Genomic DNA, 16,229 nt, shown 5'->3' on the forward strand with positions numbered 1-16,229 from the left:
TTCGGATCGGTACGATTACAACGATACCAAAAAATTTTTTGTTGTTTTTTTTCACTTTCCCACCATCAAAAACCTTATTTGGAAATGATTTGTTGTTATAAATCACTGCATTCAAAGTCTAATAACTTGTTTTTATTCTTCCACGGACGGAGCTCTGCGAGGGCTTGTTTTTTGCGTAATGAGCTGTAGTTTTTATAGGTATCATTTTGGGGTACATATTGCTTTTTTGGGGAGACAAAATGAAAAAAATAAGCATTTTGCCTCAATTTCTTTCTTGCTACACTTTTTGCCATGCAGGATAAAAAGTGTGTTCAATTTGTTGTGCGAGTCGTTACGGATGCAACAATACCAAATATGTGGGGCTTTAATTAAAAGTTTATTTTTTAATGCTAATAGGGAATAAAGTAAGTAGGAATTCCGACCTGCAATGCCTTATCGCTTGTTATAGCAATCATAGGCACTGGCAATGCAGGACGCCTGTGTCTGGCGTCCTGTTGCCATGGTAACCCGACGGCCTCTCTGCAAAGGAGCCTCCCGCCTCTCCCTGCGTGGGATTATTTGTGGTAAGAGCCGCTGTGTTTGTATTTCCCAGTGTGATTGTTCTCCGTGAGAGAAGCCAAGTCATCTTGTAGATATGATACCTTTTAATGGCTAAGAACAATACATGATGTTACAGCGAGCTTTCGGGTGGTTATCGACCCTTCATCAGACTGGTTTGGATGGGGCACAAATATAACACAAAGGCAGAGATGACACCCCTCTTGATTGAAATAAGTGTTCACACTCAGATATTTGAGACGGTCTCGCACTCAAGACTTAAAATAACACTAAACAAGCTGAGAAAAGAGATAAATACTTAGGCTGCCTGTCCACTGGCGTATTTTTATTGCGTTCCCTGCGGCGATAATCCGGTCGCGGGGGAATACAGTGAAAGCTTCCTATAGTGTTGCTATGGAAAGCGCAGGCCCCCTGTCCACCAGCGGAGAATCATAGAGATTCTCTGCTTGTGGGCGGCAAATCGCAGCATGCTGCGAATTGCCACGATTCTCCGCAGCGAGCCGTCAGATAGGCTCACTGCGGAGATCTGTCTGCCGGCGGCGGGTATGTGGCGGAGATTCGCCGTGGGATTTTGCAGCGCCCGTGGACAGGCAGCCTTAATCAGTCCACTGAGCTAAGGAATGTGACAGTTATATGATGTCTGTTATCTCTCCTTTAAAGTTCCAACATAGAAAGAGATGGACACACGAGCCCTGCAGCACCACCTATTGGATGGCAACATTTTTGCAAATCAATTTCTGAATTTTTATGAAGTTTAAAGAAAACAAAAACCAAAAAAAAAAACAATAATTGGGAAGAGGACATCCCTCTTGACCTCCTTCAGACCTTTCATATTCTCCACTTATGCAAGAACCCCACTCCGAGGTTCATTCCACTTTTGAGAACATGGCCATAGATTTAAAGGCCCAAATTCTTCTGTGACACAAGTTGCCCTTCAGTATGATAATTCTTATCTGCTCTATACTATGTCCATGGCCACAAAAATGTTTTGCCACAGGTAGTTCAGTCTTTCCCTCTCTAATCGTGTGGCGATGAGATCTCATCCTGGCTCTCAGTTTCTGTCCTGTTTTCCCTATATAAAGCCTCCCTAAAGGACATTTACTGCACAGGATCAGGTACACAACATCAGACATGGAGCATGTGAATGTCCCCGGGATCTTATAGTCCTGCTGTATGTTGGGGATCCGTATCCTGTCCGCGGTCCATACTTGTCAGCAGGTCCTACATCTCCTTACATTACAGGGATAAGTTCCTTTTTGTGTGTCGGAGGGTAATGCACTCCTGATTATAAGGTTCCTATAATTTGGATGTTGCCTGTAACGCAGAAGGGGAGGGGTCGGGAATATGATGGTCAGACGATCATCCTTGTATAGGGTATGATGGAGTTTCTTTGCAGTCTTCCTTAGTACCTCTCACAGAGACGGGAAGTCTATATGTAAATTTTTCTTAAAAGCCCTTCACAGGTATAGACTAAAGGAATATAGTTTATTAGAAACTCTTAAAAACATATACGGGCTGACTAACAGTACTAACATACATTAACACACAAAAAGAGGAGGAGATATATTTAGGTGCAAGTTTGAATTATGCATCCAATGTCTCCAATATAAATAATGGTCACAATAGCATGGTCAGTATAAGTGGATGACTTTAGTGCAAATACAGAGTTCCTGCACTGAATGACAGTCGTGTGTAGAAGTCGCAGAGAACTACAGCTCTGAATGACTGGTGAAGTCACTTCCTTAGTACCTCAGCTGCGGATTGTAGGTCACTACTAGAAGTACACGACTGTTTCCTTCCTTCTCTGTGTATTGAAGTAGTTGATTCCTGGGTATCCTGGTGATTCCTGGGTATCCTGGTGATTCCTGGGTATCCTGGTGATTCCTGGGTATCCTGGTGGTTGCTGGGTATCCTGGTGGTTGCTGGGTATCCTGGTGGCTCTGGTGATTGCTGGGTATCCGGGTGACTCTGGTGATTGCTGGGTATCCTGGTGGCTCTGGTGATTCCTGGGTATCCTGGTGGCTCTGGTGATTTCTGGGTATCCTGGTGATTGCTGGGTATCCTGGTGATTGCTGGGTATCCTGGTGGCTCTGGTGATTTCTGGGTATCCTGGTGATTGCTGGGTATCCTGGTGGCTCTGGTGATTTCTGGGTATCCTGGTGATTGCTGGGTATCCTGGTGGCTCTGGTGATTGCTGGGTATCCTGGTGATTGCTGGGTATCCTGGTGGCTCTGGTGATTTCTGGGTATCCTGGTGATTCCTGGGTATCCTGGTGATTCCTGGGTATCCTGGTGGCTCTGGTGATTCCTGGGTATCCTGTTGGCTCTGGTGATTGCTGGGTATCCTGGTGGCTCTGGTGATTGCTGGGTATCCTGGTGGCTCTGGTGATTCCTGGGTATCCTGGTGGCTCTGGTGATTCCTGGGTATCCTGGTGGCTCTGGTGATTCCTGGGTATCCTGGTGGCTCTGGTGATTGCTGGGTATCCTGGTGGCTCTGGTGATTGCTGGGTATCCTGGTGGCTCTGGTGATTGCTGGGTATCCTGGTGGCTCTGGTGATTTCTGGGTATCCTGGTGATTCCTGGGTATCCTGGTGATTCCTGGGTATCCTGGTGGCTCTGGTGATTCCTGGGTATCCTGTTGGCTCTGGTGATTGCTGGGTATCCTGGTGGCTCTGGTGATTGCTGGGTATCCTGGTGGCTCTGGTGATTCCTGGGTATCCTGGTGGCTCTGGTGATTCCTGGGTATCCTGGTGGCTCTGGTGATTCCTGGGTATCCTGGTGGCTCTGGTGATTGCTGGGTATCCTGGTGGCTCTGGTGATTGCTGGGTATCCTGGTGGCTCTGGTGATTGCTGGGTATCCTGGTGGCTCTGGTGATTCCTGGGTATCCTGGTGGCTCTGGTGATTGCTGGGTATGCTGGTGGCTCTGGTGATTGCTGGGTATCCTGGTGGCTCTGGTGATTGCTGGGTATCCTGTTGGCTCTGGTGATTGCTGGGTATCCTGGTGGCTCTGGTGATTGCTGGGTATCCTGGTGGCTCTGGTGATTGCTGGGTATCCTGGTGGCTCTGGTGATTGCTGGGTATCCTGGTGGCTCTGGTGATTCCTGGGTATCCTGGTGGCTCTGGTGATTGCTGGGTATCCTGGTGGCTCTGGTGATTGCTGGGTATCCTGGTGGCTCTGGTGATTGCTGGGTATCGGAGTGGCTCTGGTGATTGCTGGGTATCGGGGTGGCTCTGGTGATTGCTGGGTATCCTGGTGGCTCTGGTGATTGCTGGGTATCCTGGTGGCTCTGGTGATTCCTGGGTATCCAGGTGGCTCTGGTGATTTCTGGGTATCCAGGTGGCTCTGGTGATTGCTGGGTATCCGGGTGGCTCTGGTGATTGCTGGGTATCCGGGTGGCTCTGGTGATTGCTGGGTATCCGGGTGGCTCTGGTGATTGCTGGGTATCCGGGTGACTCTGGTGATTGCTGGGTATCCGGGTGACTCTGGTGATTGCTGGGTATCCTGGTGATTGCTGGGTATCCGGGTGGCTCTGGTGATTGCTGAGTATCCGGGTGGCTCTGGTGATTGCTGGGTATCCGGGTGGCTCTGGTGATTGCTTGGTATCCGGGTGGCTCTGGTGATTGCTGGGTATCCTGGTGATTGCTGGGTATCCTGGTGGCTCTGGTGATTTGGTCATCAGTTGAGGTGGGATGGTCGCCCTGGTTTATAAATATCCTTATAAGATGGTATGAATGTTCCTCTCTTTCTGTTGGGTTGGAGCAGATCCGGTTGTATCTGATGGTCTGTCTGTAGACGATGGACTTTGTGATATGTTTAGGGTAGGACGATCAATCGGTTTTCGGTATAGGGATGTCTGTATTGAGTTGTTTAAAATCTTTATGGTGGTGTCCAAAAAGTTGATTTCTGTATCCGAGTAGCTTAGTGTCAGGTTTATGGTGGGGGGGGGAATGCATTGAATCTGATGGAATTTTATTAGTTGTTGTTCGGCATTGGTCCAGATGATTATGACGTCATCGATGTAGCGGCAGTGGGCCAATGCTTTGCTGGGGCAGGAGGCCAGAAAGTCACTCTCCAGTTTTGCCACGAAAAGGTTGGCATACTGCGGTGCCATTTTACTGCCCGGCGGTTCCGGTGAGTTGCAGGAATATATTATTTTATCTCTTTGCTAAAGGAGAAATAATTATGTGTGACTCGCATCTCTCTTCCCAGGTACGAGCTGCGGATTCGGTATTTGCCCAAAGGGTTCCTGAACCAGTTCACCGAGGACAAGCCCACCCTAAATTTCTTCTACCAGCAGGTAAGCGGCTGAACCGGTTAATGTAGTGGATGGTCATGTGTGTCACGTGAAGCGCTGCCTGTCGCCTTAAGCTCCTGTAGGTACATCTCCCCTCCTTCCTATAGGTTCTTCCCCGCATGACTGCCCCCTCCTGGCAAGCAGGAGCACTCCCCACTGACCTTTAGTGCGAAAGGCAAATAATGAATTTATTCTTTATAAAGAACATAAAGTAATGTCAGTCAGGTGTGCGTGTTTAGGGGGTTGTATATAGGGGGTTGTATATAGTTGGTGATGTATATAGAGGGTTGTATATAGTTAGTGGTGTATATAGGGGTTGTATATAGTTGGTGATGTATATAGAGGGTTGTATATAGTTAGTGGTGTATATAGGGGTTGTATATAGTTGGTGGTGTATATAGGGGGTTGTATATAGTTTGTATATAGAGGGTTGTATATAGTCAGTGGTGTATACTGGGGGTTGTATATAGTAGGGTGTGTGTATATAGGCAGTGGTGCATATTGGGGGTGTATGATATATAGTTGGGTGTGTGTACATAGGTTGTTGTATTTAGTAGGGTGTGCATGGTGTATATGGAGGGGTGTATGGTATATAGTCTGGTGTGTGAGTATATATAGTCAGTTGTGTATGATATATGGGGGTTGTATATAGTCAGGTGTGTGCATGTATATAGGGGGTTGTATATAGTGCACAGTAGGGTGTCAGTTCATAGAGCATTCCCGACCTCCAAAGTCACAGCATCCCCAGGAAATATTCGTCCGGGTCGTTCTCTGCTCCCCAGTAGCGGTCTTCTTCTGGAAAAACTTAGGGTTGTCGCACAACTTTCCTGTAGCGCCAGGGGCGCGGTCACATCACGGTTTTCGTATGTGTTAAACATATACGTGTTCATGCTGGTAAAAGTATATTAACGAGTACAAACTTCTACCTCGTTTGCAGAATATATAGTTTAGTTTTAAAAAATGTATCCGGTTGTAGGAAGAGGAAAATGTTGGCGTTTGTTGGCCTTCCTCTGTTTGTAAAGGGTACGTTTCCTAGAGGGAGACAAGTTTTGCGCAGTACAGCGTGCTCTGCGATACGGCAGGCTGTAGGAAAAACATTAATCAATACGCGCCTTTTCTTGCGCTGTTCATGGGGCCTCTTCATGCTTCCAAGATGGCCGTGACGCTTCTAGGGCCACCCGCTGGGCAGTGAGCGTCGGTGGTGCGTTTACATGCCGCTCTGAGCAGTCCTCACTGATCCCAAGGCAACATGCCGAGTCTGAATACGGATTCTTCGTGTGGACCAAGTAGTGCCAGGAGCGCCACGGCCATCTTGTAAGAGTGAAGAGGAGCCGCAGGAACAGGCGGATCGCCATCCAAACCGGGAAAAGGATGGCACCAGGTAATATATATCCCCAGGACAAGGGTTGCTTTCAGAAGGTTGTCCCACAGGATATGGGATAACCAGCCGACCGGTGGGGTCCAACCACTGCAAGCATCGCCTGTCCCTTGAATGAAGGCTAGATGTGTGACTAATGGCACATCGTGTTATAACGTGTATTTATGGTGACTTACGCCCTGTTCACACGGCCGAAATTGGGTGTGAGATGGAATACGTATTGGATTCCTGCCCCATTGGTTATACTGGCAGTCCGCTCCGTAGTGCATACGACACACATGGGAAATCTCCCTGACAGATTCTGCTCAGCCGCGTTTATCTGCCCTGGGGTTTAGATCCGGGAATATCCGCATCGGATTCTCTCCTGTGAACATACCCAAACGATGGAAGTCTCTGCTAATTGAGTAGAGTAGTGAAGTGCCTTGTATTACTGTGGCGCTATGACAGGCACATTTGTAAGGGCACAGATGTAGCAGTAATTGCCATTTTAGTACAGCTTTATGGTTTTGGTGATACTGCTGTATGACTGGCACAGTGGGATGGACCAATCTGTGGATGTGAGCTGTGGCACAGTGGCGCGGGCCGTTTTGTGGATGTGAGCTGTGGCGCGGGCCGTTTTGTGGATGTGAGCTGTGGCGCTGGCCGGCTTGTGGATGTAAGCTGTGGCGCTGGCCGTTCTGTGGATGTGAGCTGTGGCGCGGGCCGGCTTGTGGAAGTGAGCTGTGACAAGTGGTACGAACCGTTCTGTGGATGTGGACTGTGGCACGGGCCGTTTTGTGGATGTGAGCAGTGGTACAGGCCATTCTGTGGATTTGAGCTGTGGCACAGTGGTATGGACAGTTTTGTGGATGTGAGCTGTGGCACAGTGGCACTGGGCGTTTTGTGGATGTGAGCAGTGGTACGGGCCATTCTGTGGATTTGAGCTGTGGCACAGTGGCGCGGGCCGTTGTGTGGATGTGAGCGGTGGCGCGGGACGTTGTGTGGATGTGAGCGGTGGCGCGGGCCCTTGTGTGGATGTGAGCGGTGGCGCGGGCCCTTGGGTGGATGTGAGCGGTGGCGCGGGCCCTTGGGTGGATGTGAACGGTGGCGCGGGCCCTTGGGTGGATGTGAGCGGTGGCGCGGGCCCTTGGGTGGATGTGAGCGGTGGCGCGGGCCCTTGGGTGGATGTGAGCTGGTACTACTCCTGTGGTGACATTACTGTGTGGATGCCGGGTGGTAGTTTATTCTGCTGGCAGTGCTGCAGGTTGGAAGGATTCGGGTATTATTGGCATTACTATCACTGGGCACTTCATGAAAACTTGTAAAACTTTCTAATTCACCAGTTTTACAAGAATGTATTATGGGATTATTTATGTGCCCGTAACATGGATGAGTTCCCCGGCCCGCCTGTAGAGCCTCTGAATGTGAACAAGCGTGTTCTCACTTACTGACTGCAAGCAGAGGTGTTGAGAATTAAGAAACTGACCGACAAAATATTGGGACGTTGTAGAACCTTCATAGATTGATGAATGGGTTACATTGGACATGGAGAACCTGCGCTGTATTCACGAAGGACGCGGCTCATTGCTAATCGTGTTCATGCGGCAAAATCTATTTCCCACGAATATACTGGTGCGCACGGATGAGCCGCGTGCGGACTGTTAGTATTAGCTGTGGATCGAGCCTCACCTGTCATGGCGATCCGTGGGGTTGTATGTTATAATGCACACGCCGTTCCCTATAGCAGATCCATCAGGCAGAAGATCCCGCGGTGCAGGAATTGGGCCAGCAGCTCGCACGTCTGGATCCGCCTTGGTTGTCACGCCTGATCTTGCGCAGAATCCGAGATGTGCTGCTCTTTATTCAGGGTATACCCCGCTCCATTCTGTAGACTCGCCTCCCGGCCAGCGATGTGCGACGACTGCCAGCCGTCCCCAGATGTGCAGCGCATATATTATACCGCGGCCGCTCGTGGACGGACTGGGAATTACTGGTCGTTAATTGGTGATCTGTGGACATAAAGAGACACTAAACCCGCAGTCCGTCTTATAATCCGTTGTTCTCAGCTATCAGCCATCTCATTCGTAGGGTCACTCATGTTATTGGGAGCAGCACATTGGATTTATAGTCTGCCAGCTGGTCACCAGTTAACCCTAAAACCAGTCTTCTCTCTAATTCCTCTATTAGTGCCTGTTATCAGCCACTGCAGGTTGAAGACTTGAGTGTAGGACAAGTGAGCTCACTGCTTCTATTTGTCTAGGGGAAAGCAGACTGTAAGCCATGTCAATGCAATCTATAGTTCCCTGTTATCAGCCTTTTGAGCTGACTGTAGCATTTAAGGGGTTGTCCAGGGAGGCGGACTCCTTACCTGGATATGTGGTATCTTCCATCTCGCTTCCATCACTGGGTCATATGGTATGGACTCCTTGTCTATTGCATCATCGGAGGGGGCTGGCTGTTCCCCTAATCTTGAAGGGGGTTTCCCAGAATTGAATTTGATCATCTACCCATAGGATGGGTGATAGAAATATGATTGGTGGGGGTTTCACCACCGAGACCCCCGCCAGTTCTGTGATCTTAGGTCAACCTCTACTTGTCACAGCGGGCTCTCTGCACCCACCCGCAGTCACATGGAGATGGATTGGAGCGACGGTCACACATGCACATCGCTGCTCCAGTCATTTCAGTGGAGCGGAGGATAATATCCGCTATCTCCGGCGGTCTAATTGAAGATGAATGGAGTGGCACTGAGCATGCACGACCACCGCTACATTCAGTCTTCTCCCTGCGGGGCATTCAGCGAGGAGAAGAGGGGTGGCACAGAATGCCCATTCTTGGGATTGGTACCGATTTCAATTGTGAGACCCTGATCAACTGTACTTTTTATTACCTACTGTATTCTCTAGTTGGTAATAAATTAATTTTGGTACAACCCCTTTAATAACGAAGTCTGACCCCTTCTCTGTCATGGCGAGTTAGGGGACCTGCTTAGTGGAGGGGAATAGCCAGCACCCTGGAATGACGTGATGCGCACAGAGACAGTCCATACCACATTGCCTGGTGGTAGAACCGGGCAGGAAGTGGGCCTCACAGGTGCAGGAAGTGGGCCTCACAGGTCCAGGAAAGGCCTTTGCCTCCCTGAACAACCCCTTTAAACAATGGGATGAGTGACCTGAAGTGCTGAGATCTCCCTTCCTCATAGTCGCTGCTACTGACCGTTACTTTTCTAAGTTTTAGGTGTAATGGCCCTTTAAGAACTTTACCAACTTAAAGGGAAGTTCACCCTAAATTTATTTTGTGACTTATCAGATATTAGTTGGGTTGTAACCCCATCATTTCTCAAAATAAAGTGACCTAACTCTCTCTACAAGTGCGCAAAACCCCCTTTGATGCTGCTCAGCCGCTATTGGGGTGGGGCGTTTTTTGCCTAGTACCCCAACCTCCCGGCTGTAGATTGTCAGGTCATGGTGGGTGTGCATAATGCTCCATCCTGTTGTACAGGAACGCAAGGACACATGTCGCGTAGAAGAGAAATCTCACCGCCGCGGGACGCAGAAAAGAATGATTAAATACTGCTGAAGTCCACTGATGGCCGTGTCCTCGGCTCGGGGTTAATGGATGTCACCGGCCGCCTCCAGATAACAATATCCAAAGAGATTTTCTTTTAAAGGGCAACTGCAGTGACAGAAATCCCCGGTGCCGTCCTCGTCTCTGTAGCGTTACCGTACCTTTATGGCCGATCATCGCCCTGAAGGGAAGTGACATCATTGTATTAGGGGGGCTTCTGGTTTGATGTAAATAATGTGTAATCATATGATTAAAGGTTCTGCAACTTCCTCACTATTTTTAAGATTTTTGCTTCTGGTGAATGAGACAAAGGCCCCGTGCATAGCCAGTGCATAGCCAGTCCTGCTCTCGGATGACAAGTCGATACATTGTATCCAGTGTAGACAATGCTCTGTGAGCTAAATAGCCCAGACTCCAGACTGATACATTGTAACAAACAAATCTATTTGTACAGCTGTTAGTGATGATACAATTGTATCGACTTGTCACCTGAGAGCAGGACTGGCCAGGCATGACTGGTTTTCATTCACTGACAGTAACCAGTGAAGAATTCAAGCAAGAAGGAGCAATTTATTTGGACCGGTCACATTCCTCTTAATACATTTGGCGCATCTTCAGGCTGTCTGGGCACCAAACCGAAATCTGTGCCAATTAGGAGCTGGCGTGGGTTTCAGCTATAATTTACATCAGTTTCTAGAGTAAATTTGTAGTAAATGTGATTGGCTGCCCGCAAGTGGCTTCTGCCGCTAAGCTAAAGCACTGCCCGTTATTTTGAAAGCGCTGGGCCAGTTAAATAGCGAAGAATTGCACATTTTGGCGCACAGGATGCCATGAACTATAATGTACACCTTTTGTATACCATATAGTTGGCGTAAAAAGTTTATTGAATCCGCCTGAAAGCCGCTGTTGGCTGTTCCCTCCCGCAGAAAGTTGGGGACTTTTTCATTCATAAGGAGATTTAAAAGGATTTTCTGGGACTGGGATAAAAATTTAAGGGACAGAGAATGATGTGAAATAGGGCGTACTGCTCTCCTCTAGTGGCCCCTGAGCAGAAGCCGCGGCCCCTTCCCTCCCGTCCCAGAAAATGGTGCAGTTGTCACAAGTCGTTCATGGCAAAATCACTGCCGAAGCCTGTGATTGGCTGAAAGGTCACATGCACAGTGATCGCCACCCAAGTTACTACCCGGATGGCGGTGGAGGGGCCCCCAGAGCCTGCACTGTGCTGGGGGTCATTTAGGCTCATTGAGAGTGCTTAATTTCTCTTATATAGAGTATATATAGTATGAGAGCCCCTCGCAAGCTTCAGTCACATCAAACTGTAGACCCCCTTCAAGCTTCTGTCTCTTATGCAGCACCGTTGTCGGCTGTCGTTACCATCACAGATCTGACCTCTGCTCCATGCTCCTCCAGTCTCCACCTGACACTATAAATCATGTCTAACGGATATTGATGGCAGCTGCCGCATCCGCATCACGTGCCGCCAGCGGGACCTTTTACTTAGCTCAGGGTCCCATAGAGACTTGGAGTGTCACATAAACACTGCGCCATTGCTTGCCGAGAACGCTGAGGCCTCACAGGAGAAGTGAGATGCAATGCAAGTCGTCCTGCGGGTATATATTAGTATTTATCTCTAACCCGTTTATAACAGAGCACTGTAAATGTACGCCGCTTGGTCCTGGGCTTTAATCCTGGCCAATAGTTAAAATACGGCGCAGCATTCAACCTCCTGCAATCGAGATTGGGTGCTTTTCTGTCAGACAGCCGAGGACCCAGAGGAGAAGGCGGAAGCAATTTTTAACTGCTTCTGTTTTGTAGGCTACATAGTGCTCAGTATTAAGGAAGAGGCAGTGCCAGTGATCATGTGATTGCCGGGTGCCCCCTGCATGCTAGAGCTGCTGGGTCTTAGCAGATGGAGTCTTGTCACTATGGATGCCACAGCGCAAAACTGTAAAATAGAAAATTGTGAATGCCCCCCCCCCCGGGGTCTTGTATGACGTCATAGAGACATGGATGTCAAAATAAATAAATTTTAAAAGACGGGGGTTTAAAAAACAAAACAAAAACTGAATGAAATGTAAATATATATTATAAAAGGAAAACGACCCGCCACCCACGCCAACCCAAACCGTCGCTAAGTTCGCCATGTAATCTGAGACTACACAAATGTATGTCAAAACATCTGCAGCAAAATTTTAAAAACGTTCTCTTTTAAAAATGATTAAACAATAGCCCCTTGGTTACGGGGGAAAAAAGTTGTAGCTCAAGACATTCATAGGACCATAAAGCCCTTACATGCGTAAAATCGCTCAGAGGTGCCTGGTCCTTAAGTGGTTAATGACAAAGCCTCAGTAAGTAGAAGTCATCGCGTCTTCAGGCAGACCGTAACATTTCTGGGAATGACGGCCATATTGGTTGTCAGCCTGTTTTCTTGGAAAAGCGTATTAAAGGAGTATTCCTATCTTAAAGGGGTTTTCCAGGACGGAGATATTGATGACCGTTCCTCCGGAGGGGTTATTAATATCGGAACAGTTGGGGTCCGTTCCGTGGGACCCCTGACAATTAGCTGCAACACTCGAAACAGTGCCACGGACTCTTCACTGTATACGAGGCGCAGCGCCATACATTGCATAGCAGGTGGGTCTGGTACAGCAGCTCAGGCACCTGAATGGGACTGAGCTGTTCACTGATCATGTGACATCACGGGCTTGAGAACAGCACCCCCCCCACCCTCCAATGCACGCAAAATTTGGGGGATACGCAGAATTTCAGGCCATGAAAACGCTGCGCTGAGAATGAGCCCTTAATCCCGGAAAACCACGCTGGCACTTAAAACTAGTTTACATTGCTGGTGGGGCTCAGTCACACGGGCGGACGCAATTCTGGTTTGTAAAAAAAAAAAGTGTGTATTTACATCCGTTCTGTTATATTCCACCCATGTAAAAAATAAAAACCTGCAATAAGGCCCAAGTGACACCTGTCCGGTCACAAACCACAGAAAATGGGGTGCGCAGAACAAAGCCACACAGATACTGATGCGCAGTCGCTGTTTTCTTTCTCTTTTACTCACCCATAGACTATAATGGGCAATTGTGGTCCGTGAACGCAGAACAGAATCGGACCTGATGCCAGATACATTTTTTTTACAAGCAGCCTCGATTCACGAAAAAAACATAAGAAGTCTGAATGCTCCAATTTACTTGCAATCGGTCCGTGCGTTTTGCATATTCAGTCCGTAAAAAAACACGCACTGAGTACGGACAGAGAAGACGCCTGTGTGATTGGGCATTTTAGGGTCCCCTTACTTGTTCCATCATGAGAGACCCAAAATTGAAAGCCCTTTTCATCACTGGATGGAAATGAGCGGACTCCATTGACCTTAATGAGACCCGTCCGGCCATCTTTATGCCGCCGTGGAGCGCAGCACGCCGCATGCTTTCATCTCGGATTTTAACAGAAATCTGTAACTGATGCTCCAAACGGAAACTCTTATGCAGATGGGAATGAGCCCTTATGTGATCGCCGTGGTCCGGCCGTAGGAATGAGCCCTTATGTGATCATGGTGGTCTGGCCGTAGGAATGAGCCCTTATGTGATTGCGGTGGTCCGGCTGTAGGAATGAGCCCTTATGTGATCATGGTGGTCCGGCTGTAGGAATGAGCCCTTATGTGATCATGGTGGTCCGGCCGTAGGAATGAGCCCTTATGTGATTGCGGTGGTCCGGCTGTAGGAATGAGCCCTTATGTGATCATGGTGGTCCGGCTGTAGGAATGAGCCCTTATGTGATCGCCGTGGTCCGGCCGTAGGAATGAGCCCTTATGTGATCGCCGTGGTCCGGCCGTAGGAATGAGCCCTTATGTGATCATGGTGGTCTGGCCGTAGGAATGAGCCCTTATGTGATTGCGGTGGTCCGGCTGTAGGAATGAGCCCTTATGTGATCATGGTGGTCCGGCCGTAGGAATGAGCCCTTATGTGATTGCGGTGGTCCGGCTGTAGGAATGAGCCCTTATGTGATCATGGTGGTCCGGCTGTAGGAATGAGCCCTTATGTGATCGCCGTGGTCCGGCCGTAGGAATGAGCCCTTATGTGATCGCCGTGGTCTGGCCGTAGAAATGAGCCCTTATGTGATCATGGTGGTCCGGCTGTAGGAATGAGCCCTTATGTGATCACGGTGGTCTGGCCATAGGAATGAGCCCTTATGTGATCGCAGTGGTCCGGCCATAGGAATGAGCCCTTATGTGATCGCCGTGGTCCGGCCGTAGGAATGAGCCCTTATGTGATCGCCGTGGTCCGGCCGTAGGAATGAGCCCTTATGTGATCGCCGTGGTCCGGCCGTAGGAATGAGCCCTTATGTGATCGCCGTGGTCCGGCCGTAGGAATGAGCCCTTATGTGATCGCCGTGGTCCGGCCGTAGGAATGAGCCCTTATGTGATCGCCATGGTCCGGCCGTAGGAATGAGCCCTTATGTGATCGTGGTGGTCCGGCCGTAGGAATGAGCCGTTATGTGATCGCTGTGGTCTGGCCGTAGGAATGAGCCCTTATGTGATCATGGTGGTCCGGCTGTAGGAATGAGCCCTTATGTGATCGCCGTGGTCCGGCCGTAGGCATGAGCCCTTATGTGATCGCCGTGGTCCGGCCGTAGGAATGAGCCCTTATGTGATCGCTGTGGTCCGGCCGTAGGAATGAGCCCTTATGTGATCGCCGTGGTCCGGCCGTAGGAATGAGCCCTTATGTGATCGCCGTGGTCCGGCCGTAGGAATGAGCCCTTATGTGATCGCCATGGTCCGGCCGTAAAAATGAGCCCTTATGTGATCGCCGTGGTCCGGCCGTAGGAATGAGCCCTTATGTGATCATGGTGGTCCGGCCGTAGGAATGAGCCCTTAGGTGATCATGGTGGTCCGGCCGTAGGAATGAGCCCTTATGTGATCGCCGTGGTCCGGCCGTAGGAATGAGCCCTTATGTGATCGCCGTGGTCCGGCCGTAGGAATGAGCCCTTATGTGATCGCCGTGGTCCGGCCATAGGAATGAGCCCTTATGTGATCATGGTGGTCCGGCCGTAGGAATGAGCCCTTATGTGATCGCCGTGGTCCGGCCATAGGAATGAGCCCTTATGTGATCGCCGTGGTCCGGCCGTAGGAATGAGCCCTTATGTGATCGCCGTGGTCCGGCCGTAGGAATGAGCCCTTATGTGATCGCGGTGGTCCGGCCGTAGGAATGAGCCCTTATGTGATCGCGGTGGTCCGGCCGTAGGAATGAGCCCTTATGTGATTGCGGTGGTCCGGCCGTAGGTATGAGCCCTTATGTGATCGCCGTGGTCCGGTCGTATATGTTTACGGGGGCCGGCTGTAACCCTAGGTGGTAATTCTGAGGATCAGGACTGGAACCTCATCGCCCTCGGTCCGCAGTCCTCCGCTGCGATGGGGTTTTGACCGTTGAGCTTCTGTTGGAAGTTTTCAGTGTGACTCATGGGAACAAGGTGTGAGAACCAAGGCCGAGCCGATAAGGGGGAGGAAGTTCACACACTACGCATAGACAAACACGCTATCCGTCACCCGGGGGCCGGGGCTCTAGCCACGGGGCGCTTGCCAGCCACATAACGGGCGACTCTCCTGTACGAGTTCTGTCCAAGCCTGAGCTGAACGGACCCGTCCATCTGAATGGGTTAATTCACGCGAGTGTTTTCTCTGACCGGCAGTCCGAGTTTGAAAAATGGCCGCATGTCTTAGTTTCCTGAGATATTTGTTCAGGAATTGCCCATTACTTTCTATGGGGAGGAGTGAAATAAACAGATCACTTGGATGGAGTGGAACTTGCAGGCGAGTGCGTTGTTGTAGGGACCACGTGACGAAATAACGGCGTGCGGGGCGGTGAAAAACGGATGTAATACTGATGCAGATGGAGCTTGAAAATTGCAAAAACACATGAAAATCGCAGAGAAACTGTCATTTTTTTTTTCCACTGACCAAAATTGCACTCGCTGGTGTGACTTGGCCTAATGTTGGCAGCCGGGGGGTTATTATCACTCAACTTTCCTTTATAGACCCCTGAATGGTACCGGTACCCCGTAGCATGAAGCGCGCGGCTCCGGGCTCTTGGAGGCGGCCGGCTCAGTATCTGCACTCCTGTAATTACCGCGCTGCTGCACAGAATACATTGTCTGCTTCACAGAGGCCGAGCCTGTAATTACCCCGCAGGGAGGGGGCCGCCGCTAAATATGGGTCACTGCAAAGGCCCAACTCCAAGGTGCTGCGGAGGGCGGCAGATGGCAGACAGCCCCTATCCTGCAGCTGGGGCCTGGCATCCTTCCCCCGGCCGCTGCGTGTGACGCGCCCGCCGATGCCACATTGTCTGCATTTACCACATTCAGCATTTTCTCCCGTGTCTACTGTGTAATCAGGCCGACCTACGGGGAAACGCCAAGTCGTCCTAATCATGAATTATGGGAAGCTGCCCATG

At 49.9% G+C, this 16,229-nt stretch overlaps 1 protein-coding gene across 12 annotated transcripts in view; it reads left to right on the forward strand.

Moving 5' to 3' along the window:
- PTK2 (protein tyrosine kinase 2) overlaps nt 1–16,229 on the forward strand; it is a 223,555-nt gene that overhangs the window by 98,733 nt on the left and 108,593 nt on the right. For all 12 annotated transcript variants that reach the window (XM_066578748.1, XM_066578752.1, XM_066578749.1 and 9 more), the window contains one exon: nt 4,769–4,856. In XM_066578748.1, coding sequence (XP_066434845.1) covers nt 4,769–4,856 — 88 coding nt within the window. The remainder of the gene's footprint in view (nt 1–4,768; nt 4,857–16,229) is intronic.

The sequence above is a fragment of the Eleutherodactylus coqui genome, chromosome 9 (genome assembly GCF_035609145.1).
Source record: "Eleutherodactylus coqui strain aEleCoq1 chromosome 9, aEleCoq1.hap1, whole genome shotgun sequence".
Classification (NCBI taxonomy): Eukaryota; Metazoa; Chordata; class Amphibia; order Anura; family Eleutherodactylidae; genus Eleutherodactylus; species Eleutherodactylus coqui.